The sequence below is a fragment of the Colius striatus genome, chromosome 9 (genome assembly GCF_028858725.1).
Source record: "Colius striatus isolate bColStr4 chromosome 9, bColStr4.1.hap1, whole genome shotgun sequence".
In the NCBI taxonomy this organism is placed as follows: domain Eukaryota; kingdom Metazoa; phylum Chordata; class Aves; order Coliiformes; family Coliidae; genus Colius; species Colius striatus.
Window position 1 is genome coordinate 12,480,578 of NC_084767.1, and position 27,456 is coordinate 12,508,033.

General features: G+C 44.6%; 1 protein-coding gene across 1 annotated transcript; it reads right to left on the reverse strand.

The window, feature by feature from the left end:
- Window positions 1-858: 858 nt before the first annotated feature.
- On the reverse strand, window positions 859-3,045 carry LOC133626115 (protocadherin beta-15-like). The gene has a single exon (XM_062002784.1). The coding sequence runs from the start codon at window positions 3,043-3,045 to the stop codon at window positions 859-861; it is 2,187 nt and encodes a 728-aa protein (XP_061858768.1).
- Between the last annotated feature and the right edge of the window lie 24,411 nt (window positions 3,046-27,456).

Below are 27,456 nucleotides of genomic sequence, written 5' to 3' on the forward strand. Positions count from 1 at the left end.
TCTGAGGCACAGCTGGCTGAAAATCCAGCTTCCACAAGGAAATATCCAACATGTCCCAGGATGGTGCAGAGGAGAAAAGCAATGAGGCCTAGTACCAATAATAAAATCTGGATTAGAAGCTCAGTGGTAAGCCTGGAAAAGTAATTTATCATCTTTCAAAACAAGATTGTAGTTAATGGGAAGGAGGAGAAATTCTGAGGAACAAAATAGTCATACAGGTCTGTTAATTCTGGCAGCCTCTGTCAGACAACTTCTGACTTAAGAACAGATATCTTAAGAACAGATAATTATTTTAGGAAGAAGATAACAGCTCTGAAACATGTTACAGCTCTGTGCTGTTATACAGAAGCCATCCATCTGTTGTCAAGTTTGTCAACAGTTTGAAATCTAACTGTAACATACCCACAATGCATCCACTGGGCACAGCATGTGGGAGAAGTTAGCATGATACTGGCCATCAGGTTTAGTCAGAGATACATGAGCTATTGTGACCCCATCACAAAGGTTAATACCAGTAAGTACAGTCTACTTAAAGCATCTCTGAATGGAAGATACATCATGTAATGCATCCTCTTGCAATGTGTTGTAGGGTATTTCTAAAGCTTCTAAGCTTTAAAGAGAGCTTTGCATTACACTAAGATGATGATTAAGAGGTTTAATGAAATGTTGTCCAGCAAAGAGAAGACATTCAGAGACACTAGGCAGATAACAAACAATGGGTCCTCAAGAGAAATAAGAAGGACATGTAAGAGGCTGTCAGAACTGTGTTATCACAGCTGAACCAACCTAAACCCTAAAGCTTCCCATGGGAATACACTGTTGTGAGCTGACAGCAAAGGATCAAACCAGAAAACATTTTTACCTCACGGCCCCGGCGGCCACGGCGGTGGCCAGGAAGAGCGCGGACACGCAGGCCAGCGAGGCGACGAGGTAGAGCGTCAGCGGGTCGTCGAGCTGCGCGGCCGGCGCCTCGTCGCCCGCCCGCAGCTGGGCGTCGGAGAAGCCGTCGACCAGCGCGATGCCGAGGGTGGCGCTGGCGGAGCGCGGCGGCTGCCCGCGGTCCCGCACCAGCACGACGAGGCGCTGCCGGGGCGCGTCGCGCTCGGCCACGGCCCGCGCCGTGCGCACCTCGCCGCTGTGCAGCCCCACGCGGAACAGCGCCGGCTCCGTCGCCTTGGCCAGCTCGTACGACAGCCACGCGTTCTGCCCCGCGTCCGCGTCCACCGCCACCACCTTGGCCACCAGGTAGCCCGCCTGCGCCCAGCGCGGCACCAGCTCCAACGGAGCCGCCGCCTGCGCGCTGGGCTCGGCGGCCGGGTGCAGCACGACGGGCGCGTTGTCGTTGTCGTCCCGCACCACCACGCGCAGCACCGCCTGGGCGCTGAGCGGCGGCGACCCGCCGTCGGCAGCGCGCACCGCCACCTCGAACGCGCGCACCGCCTCGTAGTCCAGCGGACGCAGCACGTAGACGTCGCCGCTCTCCGAGTTCACCGACACCTCGGGCTGCTCCTTGCCCTCCTGCCGCACCAGCGCGTAGCTTACGCGCGCGTTTCTTCCCGCGTCCTCGTCCGTGGCCTTCACGCTGCCGATGCGGAGCATGGGGCTGTTGTTCTCCGTCACCAACATGGTGTAGACGTCCTGGGTGAACTTGGGGGGGTTGTCGTTCACGTCCGAGAGCCGCACGAAGAGCGTTTCCGAGGAGCTGAGCCGCGGCAAGCCCCAGTCCGTGGCTGTGATGCTGATGTTATAGGCTGCCGTGCGCTCCCTGTCCAGCGCCGCGTTTGTTCGCAGCTCGTAGTAGTTCTCGAAAGTGGGGCTGAGGCTGAAGGGCAAGTCGGCGTCGATGGCGCACTCCGTCCTGCCGTTATCGCCGGAGTCGCGGTCCCGCACTCTGAAAAGAGCCACGACGGTGCGTGGCGGAGCGTCCTCGGGAATGGAGGCGGTGAGGGAGGTGAGCATGATCTCCGGGGCGTTGTCGTTAGCGTCCAGGACCTCCACCTGCACTTTACAGTGCCCAGAGAGACTCCCACCATCAGTCGCTCTCACAACCATCTCGTGCATTTTTGCTTCCTCGAAATCTAGCTCTCCAGCAACTCGAATCTCCCCGGTGTCGGGATTCAGTTCAAAGAGATCTCGGGACCTATCTGGTATCTGGCTGAAGGAGTATCGCACTTTCCCGTTCGTCCCTTCGTCAGAATCCGAGGCCGCTACTCTGACCACCAACTGCTCCCACGGACTGTTCTCGTACAGACTCACATCGTAGTTTTCTCGGCTAAAGACAGGGACGTTGTCATTGGCATCCAGCACGGTGACCCGGATCTGAGCCGTGCCCGACCTGGGTGGCGAGCCCCCGTCGGTTGCAGTTAACACTAAATTCAGCTCCGGCTTCTCTTCCCTGTCCAGCTGCCGCTCAAGGACGAGCTCTGGGTACTTTATTCCATCTTTCCTTGTTCCTAGAGAGAGGGTGAAATACGAGTTGGATTCGAGGCTGTAGTTCTGCAAGCCGTTGCTGCCCACGTCCTTGTCACGGGCGTTTTCCAGGGGGAAACGGGACTCAGGAGATATCGTTTCGGGAACCTCTATAATGATATTCTTCTCCGGGAACACGGGGGAGTTGTCGTTCACGTCTCGCACCTCCACCTCCCCTCTGACCAGCTGCAGTGGATTTTCAAAGAACATCGTAAAGAAGAGAATGCAGGTGTCGCTCTGTGGACAGAGCTGCTCTCGGTCCAGCGACTCGGTCACCGTCAGCACCCCGGTGTTCTGATTGAGGCGGAAAAGCTGCTCGTTCCCCTCGGACACAACGCGGGCTTTGCGAGCCGCGAGCTGGCTCGGAGCAACGCCCAGGTCCTTGGCAATATTGCCCACAAAGGAGTCCCTCTCCATTTCCTCCGCCAGAGAATAGCGGAGGCTTTCGGCCGCGCTCTGACACACGCAAACGCCCAGAATAAACAACAGCACTTGCCTCTTGCTGCGTCCGCTGCGGCTGCCGCACGCCATCCCTCCGCAGAAAAGCCATCCAGCGTCCTCCCTGCTGCCCGGCATCGCCGTGCCGCGCCCGAGGCGGAGCGGGCTTGGTGAGGGGAGATAGCCCGGGCTCAGAGGCTCGCAAACCCTCCGCGACCGCCGGCTCCGTGCCCCGCCGCCCTCTCCCTGCAACTGACTCGGCTGCTTTTTGTCTGCCGGTGCCTGCAATGGTGTTTCGGGCAGGAAAAGCTGTCGGTCTGTGGCCAACATCCCCACCCAGCGTCGCAAACGGGAATAGGTCCTGTTCCTTCTGCTTTCCAAACGCAGCACTTGGGTTTCTTCCCTGTTGCGCAGGCATTGCAAGGTCTGCCCCGTCCCCTGCAGGAATTTCCTTCTCTACTTTTGATGGAGCACAGGATAGTCAGCCAGCGAGGTGGATCAGCGAAGCATCAGCGTTGAACGCATCAGGGAGATGACAGGTAGAGGTCCCATAAGTAAATGCTTCACTATGACCCTACCTCACCACTGCACTGGGATGGTCATTCTCTTCTAGGACACACCATCCTAATGCTGCTTAAACAATATCGTTGGGGCTGTAAAAGGCTTTGAATAAAAGATCCAATCATTATCCTAACACTAATCCATTTGCCTAAGCGGCACATCTCTACGTCTTTCTGTGTTTCCAGACATAGACAGACAAAGAAATGCTCCAACTTTTTTCCATGATTTGGGGTCTACAGTCTTTTCACCTCTGAAATACTTTATAGAACAAAAACTTAACTGCGGTAGCTCTACAAGGATATACCGCCAACAGCTGTATAATACAAAAGCGTGGGAGTCTAACAGGAGAGGTCACTAATTAAAGCCACAGATACACGAGTGCTAAAGAGCAGGAGCTCATGGAGACAACGGACAATGGAGATGCGCACCGCTGCCTTCAAGATCAGCCTCAAGATCAGAAGATAAAAACAAAAGAAACCCCAAAAAGGAGGAAGAAAACAAAACAGAGCTTGCACTACTTTTTTAGTTCAAGCAATTTTAATTAAACTTTGACTATAAAAGGAACCACAATATTTTCTAAATACAGAAAGTGTTCTAAACTCCTTGGTTTTGACACCTTTCCTTTAATTTCCTTGGGTGTTTTTCCCTCGCTTTTGTTTGCTAAAGGGCTGGCGCTGTCAGACAATACTCATCAGATGAAGTCCTAGAAATCCACTGATGCCTTCATTCATTTAAAAATAAATAATTCTTGACTGTATCAGCAGACAAAAGTAACAACCAGGGTTGACTGATTCCACAGAATTGTGGCTACTTTGCAAGATGTAGCCATTCTTTTAGTGTGTTTTCTTCATATCACCCTTGACTTGGAAGTATGACAGGATCCAAAAGTGGAACTTACATCAAGGCCAGCTCAGCTCTTTCTTCCTTTTCTTCCCTTGCAGCCATGTCCATCTCTCCAGTTAGTGTCACGATTATCAACACAAAAACTCGATGTAAAACTAACCATAGACCAAGTACAGCACTAGATGTGTTGGGATCGTGGCTTCTTCTCTCATTCGTGTCACGCAAAAATAAGTGACACCTGGAATCCACTTGCTTTGTGCTCCTGCTCAGCTCCTGGCACCTCTGAGACAGTAAGGTGTATTTGCTTCTCTGTTACCTAATCCTTGCCACTGCTACACAGCAGGGCACAGGAACAAGCTAAGAGTTTCCATAGACACTGCCCATCTGACCTCAGTAACCTGGTAATTGTTGTTCCCCTCATTTCTGAAGGGAATGATGTCCTTCAGATTCAGGTGTAGAAGGTTGTAAGAGCAACAGTGATCCTTAACTGAGCTCTTGCCTGTCATAGTGTCTTTGCACATAGGAAGATGCTGTTCTTAGACTGAAGGTCATATTCTTTCAGGTTTTAGAGAAATACAAAATAAAGAGGGTCACTTACCGTGCACCACTGGATAGGAAATGCTGGTGTGTTCCATTGAGTCACCAGTAACATGTACGTGTATGAGTTGAAAAAAGGAGCAAGTATACAGACGAAGGCATATTGTTCTAGGACAAAGGAACTCTTGCTATAAGAAGAATGTAATTTGCATGAAAGTGTCAGAGAATTTATACATCTCCTTGAGGACATACTGATGTTGCAGGCTTCTCCGGTTTGGGGTTTAGTGATGATGTCTTTATTCTAAGAAGGTAGCTCAAAATGATGGAAAACAGCTTCTCCTCTTTACTTCGAGATTCGCATATTAACGTCAGAAAAAAAAAAAGCTACAGCAATGTATTCGGCTCAGGTCCTGGAATATCTCATGTTGAGTTTTGTTGTGCCTCCGCCTCCCCCCTCCCCCCCTGCACCTCTCCCAAGACTTCTTCCTCACCCCTAGATCCACTTCAGTACACCCCGAGAAGAGCCTGGCTTGGGAGGAGAAGCTGCACAGATTCTTCCCCGAGTCACTGTGGTGTCCACGCCCGAGTGCAAAGAAATACCAGTATTCCCATCCTCTCGGACCCAGCCGGCTTCCAGCTCGGATTTCTTCTCTCTCAGGAAGCACTAGAATTCCCAGCCTTCCTTCGGAACTGCACCCCTGAGCTCTCCGCTGGATACCAACATGAGGAAAGCCGGGAGGATCCTTCCTAGTCTTCAGTCTCTCTGCCGTACTGTAAGTCCCACTGGTACATGTCCTCTTTGTGGTTCCCTTTCCGAGCGATAAACCAGCCTCCTCTGTCTGCAAGCATGAGGAGAGAGCCGGGAGAATCCTTCTCAGCCTTCCGTCTCTCCGCTGTACCGTAAATCTCGCTGGTACGTGTCCTCTTTGTTATTCATTTTCTGAGAGATAAACCAGCCTCCTCTTCTCTGCGTTCAGGCCAGTTAATGCTTTCACCATCACCGTTAAATACAAACGTTTATTTCTCGCAGTATTAAGTCGATGCTTACCAATTCACCCCAGACCTGCAGTGAAATCCTCCCAAATCCCCCAGGGATGGACCTGGGAGACCGTCTCCTTCCTTCACATCCCCGGGTTCTGCCTTCAGCTCCTGGCGTTCCCAGACGTTTCTTGATGTGGCAGTTCCCAGAATATCCCTTGGAAAGGCTTGGAAATAAAGTGTGTTCCAGCACAAGAGGAACATTTCGGCTGGGCTTTCAGCTAATGTCAGCCATGCTGCAGCCGACTAATGCTTACTGGTCTCTCCCTTGCTCGGGAGCTCCCGCCCAGTAGCACAAACACACACACAGCACTGAGCAACAGTGGCACTGAGCGTCCAACGCAGGAACTGCACATGGGCGCCCATCCCCGAGTCTCAGCATCCACCTCCTCCGTTCGGTTCCTCCTATTGTGAGGACAAATGACGATGCCCACCTGAATTCTTTAGCAAAAACCCGCATTTTCTTAGTACTTACTGAGAAATTAGCTTGGCACTAGTAATCCAGGCAAGCAGGACGTCTAGGAGTCCTACAGAAACCTTCTGTCAAATGCACTTACCAAAGATGAGAGGTGTGGGCAAACATGGCTCACGAGTTCTGCACTACATCTTCCAGAAGCCAGAGAGAGAAGCGAGTCGTTTTCAAGCCCAAACTATCTGCGGGAGGCTCAGAGTTTTGAATATTTTCAGTTTCAGGAGGAGATCTCCAACTGCTGTATGGCCTCTCCTAAAAGAATCTGAAATTAAGAGCCGGTTCAGTACTAGTAGCAGCACAAACCTCCACCACCTCTTGGATCAGTGGATTGTCAAGGACTGTCTTAAAGAAGAGAGTCCACTGCAGATAGATCTCAGATCAATTCTTGGTCCAGTGACTCCTTTACTGTCAGGACTCTGCTGTTTTGACTGAGGCAGAAAAGTTGCTCCTTCTCCTTGGACAGAACGGGGCTCATCTTTATTCCTAGATAGCAGTACTTCATTCTACTGGCATTATTTTGTGAGGCTATCTGCTCTAAAATCTCTCCTGCATACCTTCCAACTTTGAATACTGAAGGGACATTCCCTGATGTCATACACCTTCTCAAAGACATTCTGCACTCTTCAGCCTCTGAAGATAACACTGGACAGACATCAGCCAGATATCCACCCAGACCTTTTCCATCCTACATCTTTTGAAAGCATTCAATTCTTACTCTCTTCTCTCTAGCCACCACAATCCCACTGCTCATTTGTAAAGAAATCCTCTCAGCTTCAACACTCTGCTGCTACAGATACCTTTGGAAACCACCTAAGCAATTATTCTCATCTTTATAAACTTTATTCTTAGTGGGATTCTCTTTTTTTCATCTTCAATCTCACTCCCAGGTCAATTATGCAGCAATTTTCCTAATAACTCCCTAGAACTATGTGTCTTCTTGTGGCCTGAGATTTCAAATGGCTCACAAATGATGCTTTAATTTCTGTTTGTAAGTTGATGAATTCTGTGGGGGAAGATGACATCTAGTAAGATTTTTTTCATGTTCAAGGGCAAGAAACTTGAATATTGTGAAAGAATGTTTCTACAGTTGGCTACCGGGAGATAACGAGTAGTAGTGACTGAAGGAAAACAGCAAAGCAACATAATAAGGAAGAGGGAAATAGCCAGATTCTATGCTGCTCTGGGCAGAGAAATAACACATTTTTCTGCTTAATGGACAGGCCAGGAAGGAAAGGATATGGGGAGAGGTCAGCCTTGGATGGGCTGATTGAAAATCTACCTGGTCATCTGAGAAGAGAAATGGGGATTCAACTGAGAAGCAGGTTTGGAAGTGAAGGAGAGAAAGAAAGAGCAGAAGGATGGATGACAATGACTAGAGGAAGGAAAATCATTGTGCAAGAGGGGACAAGCAAGGATAATCATTAACCTATTCAGTTAATAAGGCTGATCAAAGAGGGTAAGGACTGAGACAACCCTGAAGGCAATCTAGGAGGAGCTTGTTGGTATTGCACATGTAAGAAAAGAATCAGAATGGGCATTATCAAAGGGAGAGATCTCATCAGCCAGAGTGTAAAGGGTATGAGCAATTCTGGGGAAATGCAGGAAGGGCAGTAAATGCAGTTTGAAGTCTCAGCAGGTGTGTGGATCAGAAAGGAGCCACAACTGGAATAAATAAGGAAGAAACAAACCAATTAGGCATGAGAGTAAGGTAGGAGGAAGAAAGGCAGAGACATAGTCCTTTGGGTTTGTGCCTGTCCTTCTGCCCTTCTCAGTGTCTGGCTTAGGACCCAGGTTTCTTCTTCTCCATGTTTGTCCCTCAGAATGCCCCTCCTTACACTTGTTGAACAAGAAAATTATCAGAAGGCAGCAGCAAGCCAAAGGGATTCTGGCATCTCAGACAGTTTAACGGGATGAAATGCCAACAGAAAGCAAACGCTAGTGCCCAAGTTTCTGTCTCCTGATGCCAGGCTTGGCCCATCCTCAAGCCAAGTTCCCAATCCTGAAACCCTTGGATGCCATGAACATACTGAGAAGGTGAAAGTGGAAACACCTGGCTCAGTCCCACCTAAAAGGGAGGAAATGGAAAAGTGATTTAGGTGCATCCTCATGGACACTGTGGTCAGTACTGGGAAGAAAAACAGAGCTTCTGAACTGAAGGCTCTGAAAGGAGAAAGAGAGATCAAGGGAGATGTCATGTTTACCTGTGTCACAAGTGACCAGAGAGATGAGCAAACATGAGGGGGATCACCCCACACTTCATGTCTAGTGCTTCTTAAGGCACAGTGATCAGTGCAGTGGTTAACTAAGTGGCTGGCACTGTTCATAAACCAAAGCAAATCCAGCTAAGTGGTAAGGATTGTATAAACCCAGCATTAGAGAATTCTGGCCTATGATAAGCAGCAGAGTCATACTGTTTTGGGATGTTCACAAGGATGAAAACAAAGGCTTTTTATGCCCTCTGTTTAAAATCCAGCAACTGCAGACAAGGCAGGATGATCACAGGATGCTCTTTGTGTCTCTGACACAGCTAAACCGTTCCCAGAAATACATGGTTACCAGCAACCTTCTTGGGAAGTGAAGTTTAGGCTCTCAGTGTCCTGAGGTACCCTTGTATCTGGACTACTTATTTATTTGATTTTTTAAAATACCTGTTGTTTCTTGTCCAAACTGAGCTGTGAAAAGCCACCTTCCTACCAGGTGATGTTTTGGCAAGCACAGTACTGCTGATCAGCAACATAGGTACTCTAAAAGGAGACTCAGAACAGAAAGTATTCATCCTGTGGAGAGAAATCAGCAAGGGTTTATTCACTGTTTAGGCAACAGTCATATCCTTAAGTCAATATCACATTTATTAATGAGGTGGATACACTGGCAATGAAAAAGTGAAGAGCAACTAAAGATAACTGCACATAATGAAGGATTATTGAATAAACTAATATAAAAGCAACATATTTAGCAAGTACTGCTGAATGAATTAGCTGAATGACAGCTAGTCTACTTTTCAAAGAGTTTATCCCTAAACAGGTACAGCCCACCTCTGATGTCGAGATTCTTCTCTCACTCCATCCATCAACCTGGGGGAGCAGGGAAGTTAAAACTATTTTTATGTTAAAGCTCCTGGATCCCACCAGTGATGGGGAGGGCTGGCAGAAACAGCCCCAAGTCCATGAGCACAAATATAAACACATGATGTGCTCAAGCTCAACTCAAAAGGTGATGAGACTTGGGCACACCTTGGTCTCACTTAAATGCAGGGGGCTTTGTCCACAAGAAAGTTGGCCCCTGCCCGGAGCTCTGCCCATGGGGGAGCAGAGACAGAGGGGTGGGATCCGGCCGCCTCGGCCCTGGCTGCTGCAATCCCGGCTTGTTACCGGCGGAGGGCAGCCGCTACCAGCGAAACACCGAGCGGCCAACCTGCAAGTCACGGAAACGAGCTGCAGGAACCGGCTTGGAAACAATCGGTCTCGGCAGCAGCCCGGGTTCGGCTAGGGAAAGGGACAGAGTGCCCCGGAGAAAGGCAGGTCTCTTATCTATCTATCTATCTATCTATCTATCTATCTATCTATCCATTTATCCACCCATCTGTCCCTTTATCCATCCATCCTTTATCCATCCATCCATCCTTTATCCATCCATCCATCCATCTGTGCCTCCATCCTCCCGGATCCTTGTGCACAGGAGCTGGCTTCTGTCATGCTGCTCACTGCATGGGGAGAAGGATCCAGGGATACACCCTCAGCTCGAGAGAATTTTAGACCGCAAGCAGGAGACTGGAGAGAAAGGTGTGGGGGGGGTATGAGATCATTAGTGATGTGATGAGATTGTGAGAGAGGATCCAGCACTCTGGAGTGAGCTGGGTTTGGGAGGGGATATAGGTCATGGAGCAGCCCTAGAGATCATTTTATCCCTTGGGGTCCCTAATGCTGACTTTCTGTCCTTGGCACAGATCATAAATGAAATTGCAGGAGTATTGAGCAGTGTGCTGGTTCCCCCCAGCACTACAGGGCAAGTGAGGACAGCAGCCAGATTAAAACATGGGAAGTGGGATTGTTGTGGGAGACACCAGGGCTGAATAATCTCTTTACTTCTTTCTCTGACAGGCCAGTTTCTCTAATGCAGAAAACATTGTTACCATTTTAAATATGCTTAGAGAGCTGTGTCCACATTCATTACTACATGCTTGTCACATTTTATCCTTTGCAGAAGACAAAGAAAGGGGATACAGACACCTATTTAGAGAGAGACACAGCAGGAGTTCATATACATATTATTCCTAATCACATACCTCAATTTAAAGTGAAAACCACAGGTTTGACTAGATTACAGACTGATCTATTCATTTGAAATACCTTCTAGAAATACAACTTTAAAAGTTTAAGATAAGATTTTACAATGACTAGTGATGTGAGGGCATTCAGTATGGAGAAGCTTCAGCCAAGACACAGCAAGCAAATCTGATTTTTGAGGAGTAGCCATATGACACACTGCTGTAACCCCCCCATTTAGATCCTTAGGGACAAGCAAAATAGATTTTGCCTCATTTTTTTCTTATCTGGGCCTACAGTTCACCACATTATTTAATTTCTGCTGAAGCTCAGTTTAATGTTTCATCTTAGGCTGTACAGCTTAAGTCCTTGGGCCTTTACAGTTTAGTCCACTAGACTTTGTGAAGTCTAGTTAGGCAAAGATGATATGTAAAGGGCAGTGTGTTCTGTATTATGTAGGAGGAAAATAATTTGTATACTTCAAAGGATGAAGGTACACATTATTGCCACTCCTGAAGAAAATCACATGTATAGAACACCAGTCATCATGTGTGTAGTCAGGACTAGCCCTGAAGGCCCAGATGATGGCTGCTTAAGGTATGGCTTCACTGGAAATTAAGGACAGATTTCTTGAAGTGTAATCCTGAAAGCCCTTCTCTCTGTCTCCTGAACTTGGAGATATGATGCTGAGGAGCATTAGCTCTTTAAGGGTAAAGTTCTATAAGCCCATCAAATTCTGCTTCTGCACATGCAAATGTGTCCTGACATTATCAAGCATCTTGTTTTTTCCCTGTGAGCACCCAGATAGGATCCAGAAGTTTGTGATCTCACATCTACCAAAAGGAATTGGGTTCACTGGGCATTTCAAGGACAGTCTTTGTGCAGAGCTTATGCAAAATGCAGTGCTGCTGTGGTCTAAAATGGAGAATATTGTATGATCCACTTCTTCTCTAATGCCATCCTATGTTTAAGGTTTCAAAGTTAAACTCTGTCTAGAAGGGTCCAAACTTACTTCTGAATATTGAATGATAGGAACTTTAGCATAGGACTGGAGTGATTCCTAGCCTTCCTCTCAAATGTACATCACATTCATTAGGAGGTGGTAGTTAACTACTAAATCAGTATCTCTTTGCTTCCTCATTTTACTTCTTTCACCTACCTTATTCTGTTTCTTGAGATATTAATCAAGGTAGACAAAGAATGTTCGATCCCCACTGCCCAAAGTCATGGGTGGCTCTGAGAGAGGTTAAGAATTAATACACACTGCCTGTGTGAATAAGAAGCATGTCCCTTAAGTTCAACTTTTTAACCCTAAACCTGAGTTTAAAAGTGTGTGCTTCTGAACATACAGAAAAAAAACAACCCTGTGCCCAATACACAGAATCAGCTACTCTCAAGATAAATCTGGGGTATTGGATACAGGAACAATACAATAGGAACAGATAAATGCTCGTTACACTGTTGTTCAGTAGATGGAGTATGAGTTACTTCTACACAAAAATGGTAAGCCAAGAGACTCCTAGCTATCTAATTTCTTTATAGACACTTCCCACAACATGCACAGGACAAAAAGACACCAGAGAAACTATTTGGCAAAACCTTTAAACTGAGCAGAATAAACTTAGGCAGCAATTCTTGCTTGTACATAACCTTCATTTATTTCTGTGGATGCCTCATGAGCAAAACACCAGAAAAATCAAGACAGATGTTGAGCTGTCCAGATAATTGAGATGCAGCATCACTAGAATACAGCAACATTTTTCTTCAAGGCAGCATTGTCTAAAGGTGAACTACAGTAAAAAAAAGCAAATATGAGAATAGCCTTTTAATTTAAACAGTATTCAGAAAAAAAATGAATGATGTTGCCTCAGAGCAACTCTGACCCAAGATTTCTGTCTTCTTTGTTTTCTTCCTCACCTTGCTGATGGCTCAAATGCTTTCCAAGTTCAGAAGTCTGAGGCACAGCTGGCTGAAAATCCAGCTTCCACAAGGAAATATCCAACATGTCCCAGGATGGTGCAGAGGAGAAAAGCAATGAGGCCTAGTACCAATAATAAAATCTGGATTAGAAGCTCAGTGGTAAGCCTGGAAAAGTAATTTATCATCTTTCAAAACAAGATTGTAGTTAATGGGAAGGAGGAGAAATTCTGAGGAACAAAATAGTCATACAGGTCTGTTAATTCTGGCAGCCTCTGTCAGACAACTTCTGACTTAAGAACAGATATCTTAAGAACAGATAATTATTTTAGGAAGAAGATAACAGCTCTGAAACATGTTACAGCTCTGTGCTGTTATACAGAAGCCATCCATCTGTTGTCAAGTTTGTCAACAGTTTGAAATCTAACTGTAACATACCCACAATGCATCCACTGGGCACAGCATGTGGGAGTAGTTAGCATGATACTGGCCATCAGGTTTAGTCAGAGATACATGAGCTATTGTGACCCCATCACAAAGGTTAATACCAGTAAGTACAGTCTACTTAAAGCATCTCTGAATGGAAGATACATCATGTAATGCATCCTCTTGCAATGTGTTGTAGGGTATTTCTAAAGCTTCTAAGCTTTAAAGAGAGCTTTGCATTACACTAAGATGATGATTAAGAGGTTTAATGAAATGTTGTCCAGCAAAGAGAAGACATTCAGAGATGCCAGGCAGATAACAAACAATGGGTCCTCAAGAGAAATAAGAAGGACATGTAAGAGGCTGTCAGAACTGTGTTATCACAGCTGAACCAGCCTAAACCCTAAAGCTTCCCATGGGAATACACTGTTGTGAGCTGACAGCAAAGGATCAAACCAGAAAACATTTTTACCTCAAAAAACCAAAAAGGAAACAAACCAAGCCCTGCCCTCCAAGCTGCTATAACTAGCAATCCACTCAAATGAAATAGACTTGATATGAATGGTCAAATGAATTTCTTTCAGAAGCTGGAAAACCGTTCTAACAAAAGCTTTCCGTGCATCATTTGGAGTTTCACATCAAGTTAGAGGAAGGGGAGGAAATTCTTCCTATTAGACAGACAAGTATGTTCATACCAAACCAAATCACCTGTCTGCACTCCAGAGGCTTCTCAGGATCTTTGATTCATTCTGATCTTCAAGGCTGGGCAGCGTGTAGTTGACATATGGGCAGTGGGGAGTAACGTGAGCTATGAAATTCATATGGTTACTTTATACTTCATAAACATCTGTTGTCTCAGTCTTCCATGAAATGTAAGGTCCCTGAGGACAATTTCTGGACAGATGATGAAAATCACAGAGAGCTAATTCCTATGCAACCTGATCTAGGTGAACCTTCTTCTGGAGTGGACTAGATGATCTCTAAAGGTCCCTTCCAACCCTACCATTCTATGATTCTATGATCTGTAAGAACACAGCTCTTTTGCTCAACTCTGATTTCCTAGTGAGTTTCATTCTAACACTCAGGGATGTTTCATGCTCCAAGATAGCATACACAGCTTTCTTACACCAAGAGATATATCAATCCCAGATGTTTTGAATGACACTGGCAGTCTAGAAGGAAACCTCTGTAAAGCAGCCATCTTCCAAATCCTAGATTGTGCAAATTCTTCTATTTCTAAAAATTCAAGAGTTTGACACAGTGACTGTGTCATTGATCCAGTCTGGCTTGACATTGCATTTGAAGATGGAAAGTTCCAAAAGTGCATGAGCAGGCAATGAAGGTAGCAGACCTTTGCATATGTATCCAGGAAACAGAATGCTTTAGGTAGTAACTGTTGGAGAAACTCAGAGTGTGGTCCACAAGGAGGATGTGGGGCAAGCCCAGCATCCCTCAGGAGATATTTTCTTGCCTAAAGTTTTTGAAGTCACCTTTAGTGTGCTAAAAGGCACTTTGAGATGTGGTAACACACAAGTAGGGGGAAATGTTACACTGAAGCCAGACAAACTTCAAATGTTGTTAGTTACTACTTGGAATTTCTGCTGCTTGGCCAAATGGTCACATTTATTTGTGTTTGTACCTACTTAGGTCTATATGGTGTTAGCCCTAGAACAGGCTTTCCAGGTAAATTTTTCTACCTTAACGTAGCTACTTCTGCTAATAATTAGTGGTTCATCCAGCCCAAAGCAAATGCAAATTCCTAAACTGTTTTCTATTGTAATATAAAGTTTGTATAGTTGTTATTTCTAGTTTAAGCAACACTTACTTGTCTTTCCAGCTCTGTCAGTGTTGATTGTGTGAAGCACTCTTGAAATCTCCAGAAAAGGAGTGTTAAAAAGGACTGTTTCCTTGGTTTTAGCTGGTGTAACCCAAGGGAAAAGACAATGTTCCTTGCAAGACAGTTGTTTATATTTTCAGTTTCCTACATCATTACTTGTTGCTTTGTTCATAGAATTCTTTGTACTGTGCACTGTAAATGAAAGAGACAAGAAGTTCAAACACAGCCCTCCATCTCTGTACTCTGTTTGGTACAATGAACTTCTAGTAAGCTTCCTAGTTTCTAAACAGCAGACATGAAGCTTTTGTGATGTTTTTAATTAACTACAGTTCCCAGGCCCGTGTGTAATTCTCACTGATTTGTATCCTCTGTCTCTATAATATCCGTTTCATAACGAACCGATGACCACATCACACAGCAGAGCCCAAATGCAATCTGTTCATAAACTTACTCAATCCAAAGAAATATTACTGACTGATAAAAGGCTTTGAAGGATATTAAATGTGAGGACAGAGAGTTAAAAATGTATAGCTTAGGGAGAAATAGATGAGGAAGTGAGATATAAGTCTACAAACTCAAAAGTGTGTCAACAATGAAGCAAGAAATAGGAGATGCACAGGAGTACAAAACTAAGCAAGTGCACAGAATGACTTAGGGGAAGATGTAAACTGAATGCTAATGAACTATTGGGGTTTATTTACAGATAAATCCCTGCAAGTCCAAACATAATCTCCATATAAAGGCATGTTCTAAAACTGATTATAGCAGATCTTTTTTGTTGAATATTTGGGAGTGAAATTGAGAGACCATGAAAGAGAACAACCAGTCTCTTGACCTACTTGATCATTCGCCTCCTAATATCTTTTCTCCAACTGCAAGTTGTATTAGGAAGACGTTAAGTTTACAGGGAAGCACCTAAAATTTAAGTGCTGTAGGTCTTGAAACTAATTGCTAATATCAAAATTCCAAGTTTAACCTCAGTTTTAAATCTATCCAGCTGTACAAATATAAGGGAAGGAGTAAAAATTATGATGTTTTGTCTCTGCCTGATCATTCCACTTTCTGTTACATGAATCACTCGTGTAATGGTCATCATAATGCAAAGGAAGTTTGTGCTACCACCTTATTTTTATCACCAGTAAGTATATAAGATTTTTGAACAAGGACTGCAGATGTTTTGATAAAGAGCCCACGGTCTGACTGTTGAGCAGTAACCATGATATCAGCATAAACTGACAACACCATTTCAACCACGAGAAACCAGAACACCCACAGGAGTTACTAAAAATAAGAAGGTCTATGGTTATTAAAGCAAGTAACTTTTCTCAGGAACAAATGTTATTCTTTTAGAAAACAAAACTGCCAAAGGAAACTGGAATTTTGCCAGAGTTGGCACTTAAATAGAAAGAAAGAAAAAAAAGAAGAGAATAAAAGGAAAAAAAATAGAGCATTTGAAGATTAAGGAACTGTGGAAAATGAGAAAGCTCCCTCCACAGAATCCTGAGGCAAGAACCAAAAGAACTGGGCCAATATTAGCATATGTATTCAGTATGCTTCAGTGTTTCTGGAAGCAAGGTGATATTTAGAAAGATTCAGTGGAACACCTGTGTTTGATACAAAGGAAAAGACAAGAATGAAAACAAAAAGCAGTAGGGGTAAGAGAGGACACTGTTGAGCTGAGATGGAACAGGCCAGCTGGACTGTTATGATTTAATTAAGGAGAGTTTCACTCAGTGGGATTCACACATGGGAGATTATTCCTATCCAATCTGACAGAAATTTGCACAGTGGTAACATATCACAGAGGGAAACTCTGGACACAGAAACAGCCTGACACTGTACTGTATGCTGTTAAATGAGGAAGTGAATGGTTAGAGTATATACAGCATGAACATCTTGCAAAAGGGAAAAGCTGGCTTTGAAATGAAATCTATGAAATCCCAATTACAGAATCACAGTTCCTGATCTCACAGGCAGGTCCATGAATAAGCTAAAGCCTACTCTGCCAGAACCCAGGGTGGAGAGGTCACTATCTCCCTAGTTATCTCCTTAATTCCACCATTGTGTTGTCCCTTAAACCAAGGCTGTCCCAGCCTGCACACCCAGAAAAGTTCTTCCTAGTATGTAGATCCTGGTCCTGCAAAGAACTTCCTCTCCTTGATTCCTCAGTTACCTGTATCAGGCAGTTATCAATGCACTCCAGAAACCTCCTGTGTTGCTAATGTCCTACTCTGTTGCCCTTTCAGGAAATGTCAGAGTGGAGAAAGACTCTAAAAAACCTGTGAGCTTCCTCTGACTGTTATTCTTTGTGTTGCAGTCAATGTGATAACTGTCCCAGCTAGGGGGGGAAGGGACAAAATCATGCATAACTATGCTGAGACTAGATTAGTAGATAATAAAGTAGACACTGATTCTTCAGTAAACCCCCAGCCATAAAAAATCCTTTCTACTGTTTCCTCTTTACAGTGCTTCTGTGGGGCACAGATTGGAAATTAGCAGCTTCCACTTGCTTTTTAGGATAGTTGATATACCAGGGCTTAGCAGGAGGGAGCACACCCTATTTTCAGCTGAAGGCAAGGACTTGATTATAACCTGTAAGACTGGTAATTTTCTCATACAACCCTCTGGTTTTACTACCCAGGAAGCAATCCTAGAGGAACTCCAGGTCATTGCTTGTTGAAAAAACAATGCATCTCTCAAACTCATTTCCCTACTTGGCTTAAGAGAAACCAAGTTTTGTGACTTTGGCCTCAGAAGCCTACTTTTGTTAACACTGAAGTTGTTTGTGTAAGTCCAAAATGTTTCTAGATAAAAGTTTGTCAAGGTTGGAGGCAGTCACTCCAGATAATATCAACCAAATAACAAAGAACATTAAAGCTGAAGAATTGCTCATTTATTTTACTAACAGTGATGTTTACAGCCAGGTAATCTGCTCTAAAGATAATTCAAAATAGCCAAACGTTTGGAAGGAAATGAAATGCAGGCTGTGGCTCTTATCTGCTCTGAAGATCAGAGCTGGGGCCACACGTATTGATTCTCTAATATTCTGATTTCAGCTTGCAAGCTCCCGGAGCTCTCAGTTTGGCACTGAGAAAGCAGCACATTCATCTCTGTCAGACTGATATTGTGGTCATCTCATAGACAAAAAGGAAGATAGTGGGTTTCTTACTGAGAAAATGTAATAACAATGTACTTCAAGTAACGCTTGGAAAGTTTAGTCCTGTAGTTTCACATACATTGTAATCCATTTAAAAACCCCACAGCCCAGTGTGGATGAGTATACTTGTCTGTACCTCAACCTGCAACCAGAATAATAGCAGGAAAATCTTTACACTGTCCCAAATGTCTTGGTACCTCAGTAATACATAGAACATTGATAAAGCCACCTCCTTATTTTCCTTTAAGAAGTCTGTGTGCCTTTGTGTGAGTGGAGAGTGTTGACCTGTCTTACAGCTAGTCACTTCTCATCCACAGACTGACTTTGTGCTGACTGGTGCCCCAGAAAGCAGATAAGGAAAACCTAAAGGCAGCCTTCAGTGAGTTGAAATTAGAATTCAATTCTTTGAGCTCTTAAACATAAAAAACCCTTACAGTGAAGCATCTAAAGGGAAACAGAGGCTTCTTTAAGTAAGAACAAAATGCCCTTGAGTGATAAAACAGCACAGAGTGAAGGAAGCATGAGCAGAACAGAATGATTCACACACGAGAGGCATTGTGAACTGTGCAGTAAAAGGTGTTCATTGTGCACAGGAGCATCCAATTACATGGGCACCCGTGGGCTCAGCTTACCCCTGTGCCATCAGCCTTTATTACAGGGAACTAACGTGACAGTAAATGTACAGGGAAATCCCAGACTGCTCTGACACAGAATGATGGCACATAAAAGAAGGACTTGCATCATGAAAAGCAGTTACCCAGTAAGTTTTCTATCCTCTGGATAGAAGTGCAACTCCTACTATATCTTCTGCTGTCAATGAACTCTGTTGGGCTCTTGACATTGACAATCAGTGGAGAAAAATGGAGAATACAGTTTCTTCAAAGGTTACACTCATTCAAGTGTAACCTTTCTTGTTTAGCAAACCAGCTTTGAAAATGTCTATGGATTTCAGTTTGCACTGTGCATAATCCATTTCAATCCCCATGTTTGCTATGGTGAGAGACATCTCTTCTGGAAAAGATAAACAAGTATCTATTATCTGCTACTGCTCTTCCCCGATTGTTCATCTCTCAGCTACACTTTCAATCTCCTATTAAAAACCCTCTGCCCCAGCACTGAGGTTTCTAGCCTGTTTTCTGCTCACCTTAGATGTTTTGCCCTTTCTGTAAGCAAGAGTTGGGGTCTGTTTCCAAAACAGACTTCTGCTGCTTTTGCTCATGATGTTCAGCAGTCCTGCAAGGTTGTTTGGGAATGTGATCTTTATAAATGAATTTTATTCAAGTCCAGGCCATTCCTCACTAAAGAAAACTCCATCTCTTTTCACAGTTACTTCCCAGCCTACAGTTAACAGCCTCTGTTAACTGTCTATTGATGCTCCACTGTCCCTCCAGAAAACCTCTGTGAATCTTTGTGCCTGGCTTCATTATCTTTTTTTCTCTGGCATATTTTCTTTTCCTTATACCATATAGATCAATAGTCACCTTTTAACAACCTGCCACTCCAGCTCTGGCCTCTTCCTTCTCTTCTCCTCAACCTTCAACCTGACACAGCTTTTATGTGCTTGACTTTGCAGGCAAACTTCAAAAAACAACCGAGTTACATCCTATGAATGTTTAGATTAAATCACTGTTAAGTTCATAAGTGAAAAAAACAGTGGTTAAACCACAGTTTACTACCAATCTGTGATGATGTTTCAAGTATACTCCTACAAGCCTGTCATGTATCTAATGTTACAAACCTATTCTACTAGCACCTTATATGCTAATGAACATGCACAAAATCTTAGCTGGCACCAAACAGGGACAAGGGAAAAGGGAAGCTTTTTAGGAATTCAAAAGGACTTTGTCAATTTGGGAGGGAGAGTCTGAAATAAGACAAAATTTCATGATGACACCCTCAGAAAGGTACAGTCAGGAAGATCAGAGCAAAATGGGGAAATAAATGTGCAAAGTTCTGCAAACACCTGGGGTTATAGTGCTTCACAGACTGGGAGATGCCACTCCAAAAAGAAAGGAAAAATCTCATTCTGAGGTATATCAGCAGAAGTGTTGTATGCAAGACAAGAGAGGGAATTATTCTGCTCTACTTGTTACTAGTGAGAGCTTGGATCCTGCTTTGGGCACTGCATTTAAAGAAGCATGGACGTAGAGAATATCCAGTAGAGAGCAAGATGAGTAAGGTTATTCTAAAAACATGATCTTTAAAGAAGAATTACTTAGATCATTAATTAAAAAGATTGAAGGAAGGAGAGACATCTTTCAGTTTACAACACAGACAATGATCAATTGTTTTCAATGTCCTCTGGAGGAGGGCAAGAAGTAATCTGCTTAATTTGCAGCAAAGAGGATTTAGGTTACACACTAGATAAGTCTTGCTACTATAAGGATAGTTAAGCCCTGCTACTGTAAGGACAGTTAAGCTCTGGAATAGGCTGTCTGGAGAGGTACTATCCCTTCCATAAAAAGTTCTAAGAGCAATTTTGAATGATGTGTCAGGGGTAGGAGCTGCATGTCTTTAATGTTTCGAGTGAGGCAGAAGACCATTCAGTCATCTCTTGCACCTCTGATTATCTCTGCATTTATATCTTTCCTACATGTAATGATGCTGGACCAGGCTTTGCATCTGATCTGAAGCTTCTAAGCATCTTGATTGCAGATTTAAGAAGAATTCTTGAGAGTCCTTCTGAAGGGGTTGGTAAATGATGTCATGGAGCATATTCAAGCTATCTTTGATACAATTGGCTATTGACACACACATTGCCAAGGTTTGTTAGCAGCACTGTTTGATGACTGCTTCATTATGTGAGCCAGAAAAGAATGTAAAAGTCTACTGTTTCAGTGCAGACCCTAGTAGAGCAGCCTATGGCTTTGTCAACAGGTTGCTGCAGGATTTTTAACCTTGGATGTCTCAATTATCAAAATTCTTGTGTGTGAAATCAAATCCATGGCTCCTGTCTTTTGAAGTGGGATGTTTCCACAGCTGTGACTTTCAACCTATGTATGTTTTTATAAATAAAGCTCAAGTTGTTTGTCTTGTTTATACCTTGGAAATCCTCTTTCTCTCTACGTGACACTAAGTGAATTCTGAGTTACTGAGCTGCTCTGATATTTCACAGCCTTTTGAAAAGGGAGGAAACAGCCTGATCATTTCTTTTTGTGACCTGGATGTTGAACTCATCTGTATGATAAGACACTATGTGAGTCTCTTAATGCAACGTGGTTAGTGGGTTTTATTACACTGAGCTTATTGCAGAGCAATAACTCTGTGGGTTTTGAAGAACACTAAGTTTGCTGGCTATAGAAATGTCCAGTGGTCTAAGGCAAGTGTTTTGAGTAAATTAAATTGAAATACACAGATAAATAATCTTCTTACACTGAGCTGAGCTAATGGCTTCATCTCTAATTTTTATAATCTTTCAGTTGCCCATTGGTGGGACTTTCCTTGTGTCATGCCAGGAGCAAGCAGAGTTGTTAGCATTTAAGAAATGTATTACATGCTCTCTTTCCCAAGCATTAATAACTGCTTCAGTGACTCCTTTCAGAACCTCTGTTCTCACTTTAGTGCTTTGCAGGTCCCTTGTTTTCGCAAGCAACCAGTGATGCAGAGAGCAAGGCGAGAGAACTGTGCTTCCAACTAACACATCCTCTTCCAACCACAAGAAAAAAGTTGTAAGATAAAGGGCAGATGTCTGACAAATGTTATTACAATCAGATAGAGATGCAAGAAGAGATTGTCCACACAGAGTTAACTGGGCAGCTACTTATCAGAAGACAGATCTGTCAAAAAAAAAACAAACCCAAATTAACCAAACCTTGAGAATTCCAAAACCAAGCAGTCTGAACAGAAGATGCATAAAAGATCTGGGAAGAGGTTGGCCCAAACACAAGCTCAGCTGCTGTAGTAATTAATGACTGAGGAGCTCAGAAGTTAATGTCTTGAACACCATTTTTTTAAGCTTGTGAAAAGAAGCCTGTCCCATCAGGTGCTCTCAAAGACCTCAGATACCTGATAGGAGCAAAGTGAATCAAAATGCCTTTTCCCTGCTACTGTAAAAAACCCTCTGATAGCACAAAGACCACCAGCAAGTACAAGATGGTTTTATACAGTTTTAAGAGTGTCTATGTTTTGCCCTGGGGCTAGATTAGAAAGGATTCCTTTAACATGCTTGACTAGCCAGTTAACCTACTGCCAGTCCCTTTATTACATCAAGGAAAAACAGCTTTGTTCCAATTCAAAAGTTTTCAGCTTTCACCTAGTATTTGAAAACATTATTTCAGAGAAAACCCAGCTGCAGCTCAGGAATAACAATGGGAGAGGTTGGGATGTGTGCTCTTTGCTCTCTTCTGGAATAACAGGACCAGTAGTCCTGGGGTCTGCACAGATCACAGTGAATTTACCCCACGAAGCTTGGGAAGGGACACTCAGCTTCACGAGCTGGATTTGTTCAGAGCATTCAAAAGCACACTGGCAACAGAGAGGGGAAGAGGAGGAGGTAGGAAATGTTCTGACTGTATTTGTTGCCTTTCCTTAGCTATACCTTTGTGTGATGGTCACCATAATTTAGATTCTAAGCCAAAGAAGGCAGCTTGCATCCTGTTCCATAGTTGTACAACAGGTCAGGAAGATGGTGATGAAGATGGAATATATGCAAAAGGAGTGTAACTTTTCTTTTCCCCAACAAGTCAGCAGTGCACAGCTGGTGTAAACCACCTGTGTTTACTCAGTGTCTTTGATCTGTCTGCAATCTGTAGAAGAATACGTCCCTAGAGTCTTTCTTAGTCCTTGAATTCTAGCAGCTGTCACTTCAAATGTATTTCTTCCCTCATCTAGAAGCTATTTTAGTGCAGATACAAGCACATGTGCTCTGAGCAAGGCTCCTAGGAGCAGCCAGCATGACCAGTACACTGCTACATATGTGTGTTATCTTTCAGCAGGCCAGGAACTGGTGGCAAATATTTTTCACGTTAAGGTATCTTTTTTGTTAATCCATGATCTGTTGCAGTGTTCCTTTTCCCCAGTGCTTCTCAAGTCATCCCTTATGGCATAAAGCATTAGCCACAGCGGCTCAGTAGAGTTTAAGGTGGTACTGTGTTCACAGCAGCCCAAAGGTCCTGCAGTAAGGAGGAGCATGAGGACCTGTGTTAGGGAGTCAGATCTATTACAAGTCTCTTCCACTACAGTTTTTCATGCCTGTATCTCTTGAGTTCCAGCCTGTTTGGTTAGCAATTGCTTTTCAATCATAAGGAAAGGAAATCTCTTAAACTCAGGAGTCTCATTGCCTCATTTCTGATTTTCTCATTGTTCCTTGAATACACTGGAGCTTTCTGCCTCACCTTATAGTGCAGATTATTACTCCTAAAACCACTTCTCCAGCACTGTCTCCTTCTATGCCTATTTGTCCTATATTATAGAATCATGGAATTGTTTTGGTTGTTAAAGCCCTTGAAGCTGCTGCAGTCCCAGCCCTGCCCTCACCCTGCCCAGCCCAGCACTAACCCCTGGCCCTCAGCACCTCAGCCCCACGGCTTTGGGATCCCTCCAGGGCTGAGGACACCCCCAGCTCCCTGGGTAGCCTGGCACAGGGGCTGACACCCCTCTCAGGGAAACAGTTCTGCATCAGCTCCTATCTCAACCTCCCCTGGGCAACTTGAGCCCGTTTCCTCTTGTTTTATCACTCTTACTCTGGAGAAGAGACTAATCCCCAGCTCACTACAGCCTCCTGTCAGGGAGTTGCAGAGAGTGCTCATGTCTGCCCTCAGCCTCCTCTTCTCCAGGCTCAATACCCCCATTCCCTCAGCCTCTCCCTCAGCACCCTTGTGCTCCAGCCCCTTCCCCAGCTCCACTGCACAGCTCTGGCCATGCTGCAGTGAGTGAGGGGCCCAACACTGAAACAAATTGGAAACAAATTTAACCAGGAAAAAAAAGATAAATGGCATTAGCACATTTAGTCTGGACATATTTGTAGCTAATCAATTTCCACTTGAGCCCCAAAAATGCATTGCTTGGTGAAATTTAGGAACAGCAAACAAGAATAACCTTGCTAAGATTTCTTACTCTGTCTAAACTGAGATTTTAGCAGCTTCACCTGTGAAGTGGCAGAATAGGAACTTCTGTCTAGCCCCAGTCACCAGGAGCAGACATCTCTAACAGCCAAAGGGTGAGATTCCCCTGTCAAAACGGGGAATGTTCCTGGTGAGGACTGGCACCTTGGAGCTCATTGTCTGGGCTCCCTTTACAAAGAGACAGAAATAGGCCTTTCAGGGATCACTTCATCTCACTGGAAGATAGAAAAAGTGACTAGAATTTCAGAAGAGTTTATTTCCCTCCACTGAATATGAAAGGAGACTCAAAGATTAGATCAAATGCAGATCTCTCTGCCTGGGATGTCTACAGCCATATATATGCCATATCTCTGACTTCAGCCAATTTAGTTGGTTCCTTGATCTGAAGTAATCCTCCACACAACCTCTCCCTTCAGAAAAGCAAAAATGAAAAGGATTTTCATCCTTTAAAGAGAAGAAAGAGCATCTCCAAGCCATAATTCACGCCCTCCAGGAGTGTTGTTGTTTGTTGACTGTACAGAGAACCAGGTCAAGTGGCTTTGAATAAACATGTGGCTTTGAATGAGCAACAACAAAAAAAGCAGCTCAGAATAACTCATCCACTTGAAGATGTCTACAATTAGAAAGAGGAAACCCACGTTTTCACAAAGTCATACTTAGAGAATTGTTTTTAACTCTGGGAACTACCAGCTTGTTTGAAACTGCTGATCACATCTTCCTGGTATCTAACTCTTTTCGAGGTGCAACTACTGATGGATTTTGAAGCTGCCATCAGCAACCACAGAAGCAACATCCTCCCTTTTGTTTTTTTAAAGAGCCATTAGCCATGAAACCCACAGACACTTCTGTAGCTTTATTGTTCTTCAAAGAGAACTTTCTCTCCTTTGTCTCTCAGACTCTCTACATCTTTTAGGGAAGGAAACAAGCAATTCTGGATCTTTTAAGGGCTGAATTAATCTGGATGTTTGTCACGGTTTAGCGAGGAGCCGCTTTTGCGTGGTAACAAGGGGAGGGGGCTGCAGTGCAGACCCGGTCAAGAGTTCTCGGACTTTCCCCGGGCTCTGAGGTTCGGACACATCTCCGGCCCGGCCGGGCCAATCTGGTGCCTCTGCCAGCACTATTTAAGGACGGGAATGGGAAGGTGGAGGTGATGATGAGGGCAACTCTGCAGTGAGGAAAGGACAGAAGGAGTGATGCCGGACCAGAGCCAGCGACGAAAAGCAGAGACCCCGTGAAGAGAGGGGGTGAGAGCTGGAGGCTCCTGGTCAGACGGAGCGAGCAGCTCAGAGCGCAGCCCGGGGAAGACGAGGTGGGGTTGCAGCGTCCCGCCGGAGTGGCCCGTGCAGGGCTGCCCGGGGTGTGGGGAACCCCGAGCTGGAGCAAGGAGGGGGTGGCTAAGGGCACTTCTCCTCAGCAGCGAGGGAAGCGGCCAGAGACATCAGAGGACGGACTGTAGCCCCATTCCCTGCCCCCGGCACTGCCTATCGGGGGAGGAGGTAATGACACTGGGCTCGGGGCTCTCAGCCCGGGGAGGGAGGGAAAGGGGTGCGGGAAAGGTGATGTTAAAGGGCTGGTTACACTTCCATCATTTGGTCTACTCGGTATTATTTCTTTCAGTTGGATGTTTCTGTTTGTTATGTTTCAGATTGAGGTGGATTAAATGACGTTTTCTTTCTCTTCCCCAAGCTGAATAGCCTACTCTGTTTTGTCCGGGACCAGAAGCTGCAGTTAAGCCCTCCCTGCCCTTGGGGAGTTGCACGTCTGTGGTACTTAAGTCTGATTGTGGTCTTTTGTCTCTTGATGGGCCTAAACCATGACAGTGTTTCTTAGCCTACCTGAAACACTTTCACTAATTGGTATCAGTTCAAAGCACATATTGCTCAGCTGTTATCTGTTATCCCGTTAGCTGTTATCCCATTGTTGTTGCACCTATCCTCCCAGCCCAGATGCTTTTTGATGTGATGTATTTTCTCTGCAGTATTGTTACCAGACTTGAGAATAAGCAAAATCAAATGATTTATTTTCTTTAAGAGCCTTTAAGTGGAGGTGGTGGCACGTTCTTTTAAACTTTCTTCCCCTGTGCAAAATACAGGCTTCAAATGAAAATACTTTGTTCTTGTTGGACTCAAGGTCGGCTACTTGGCAAAAAGCAAAAGCAAAGGAGGAGATACACCTTGAGCCCAGGTGTTGTGTCACAGCCTGAAATGCAGTCTGCTTAAGCCTGAAATTCAGAGTTAAGCTCTGAGAGTGGCTGAGTGCTCTAGAGACTGATTCAGCCTGAACCATTGCTGAAGTCACATCCTTCTCTGACACCTCCAGTTTGGAGTGAGAAGGAGGGAGTTAAATGTCATGGGATACACTTTATTTTCTCTCTTCCAGTGATTTTGGAACCTAAGTGATTACAGGCACTTCCATCTTACAAGAGGAGCAAACAAATTAATATGACTCATTAATTTACCAGAAAAAGGAGGGAAGAGGAAAATATTTCAGCATCTTCCTAATATTTAATACTACAACAACCACCCATCTCAACACTTAAAAATAAATTACTTCAGCCTCATACCCCAGCAAATAAAAAGGCAGACTAACATGCACCCAGATTTCCTCCAAAGACCCAGAGCTGACAACTCTCTAACAGAAAAACATATCACTAAGGGTGAGGGAGCTGTGGCCCAGGGAGGGTGTAGAGGGTCCTTCTGGGGAGGTTTCCAAACTCTCCTGTGCCCCCTCATTGAGAGGAACCTGCTTTAGCAGGGGCTTGGGTTGGATGAGCTCTAAAGATCCCATCCAATCCCCATCATTCTATGTTTCTGTGTTCCCTGGGCAGAAGTTAATAACAATAAAGGCATAACAGAAAAGGAAAGCTCTTCTGTCAACCGAACAAGCAGCTCCTCCAATGCAAGAGGAAAACACCACAGGTTTCATCAGTCTCTCCATTGTCACTGTTCAAGCTAACAGTGTTGGTTGGAGCAGGCTTTGATGCAGATATTGCAGTACTAGTTGCTCATTAGGCTTTGTGTTGCCCATCTTTGGATGCTGTTTATGAGTTGTTTAAATGACAGCTGCCTCCTATTGATATCTACTGAGCAATGTGATCCCTGGCAGGTTTTTCAATTAGAGCTACAAAGCAGGAGGTGGAAAAGGAAAGGCAATTAACTCATCAATGTACCACCACCAATCCAACATATCAGAGCTAACAGGCATTTACAGTGCCTTAGTGCAAGGCCTGGAGGGTTAGAGAACTTTTAGAGCAGAGATGAAAACTCTGTTCCAGAGTTGGGTGGAGACTGAAGGGCTACAAAGGATAAGCTTCAGGATTCCAAGTATCATCACAGAAGTGATGGAACAGGCTACCCAGGGAGGGTGTGGAGGCTCTTTCCTTGGAGGTCTTCAAAACCCACCTAGACACGTTCCTGTGTGACCTGATCTAGGTG

Excerpts from the sequence above, each read along its gene's own strand:
- LOC133626115 (XM_062002784.1), bottom strand. The coding sequence starts at position 3,045 with ATGCCGGGCAGCAGGGAGGACGCTGGATGGCTTTTCTGCGGAGGGATG.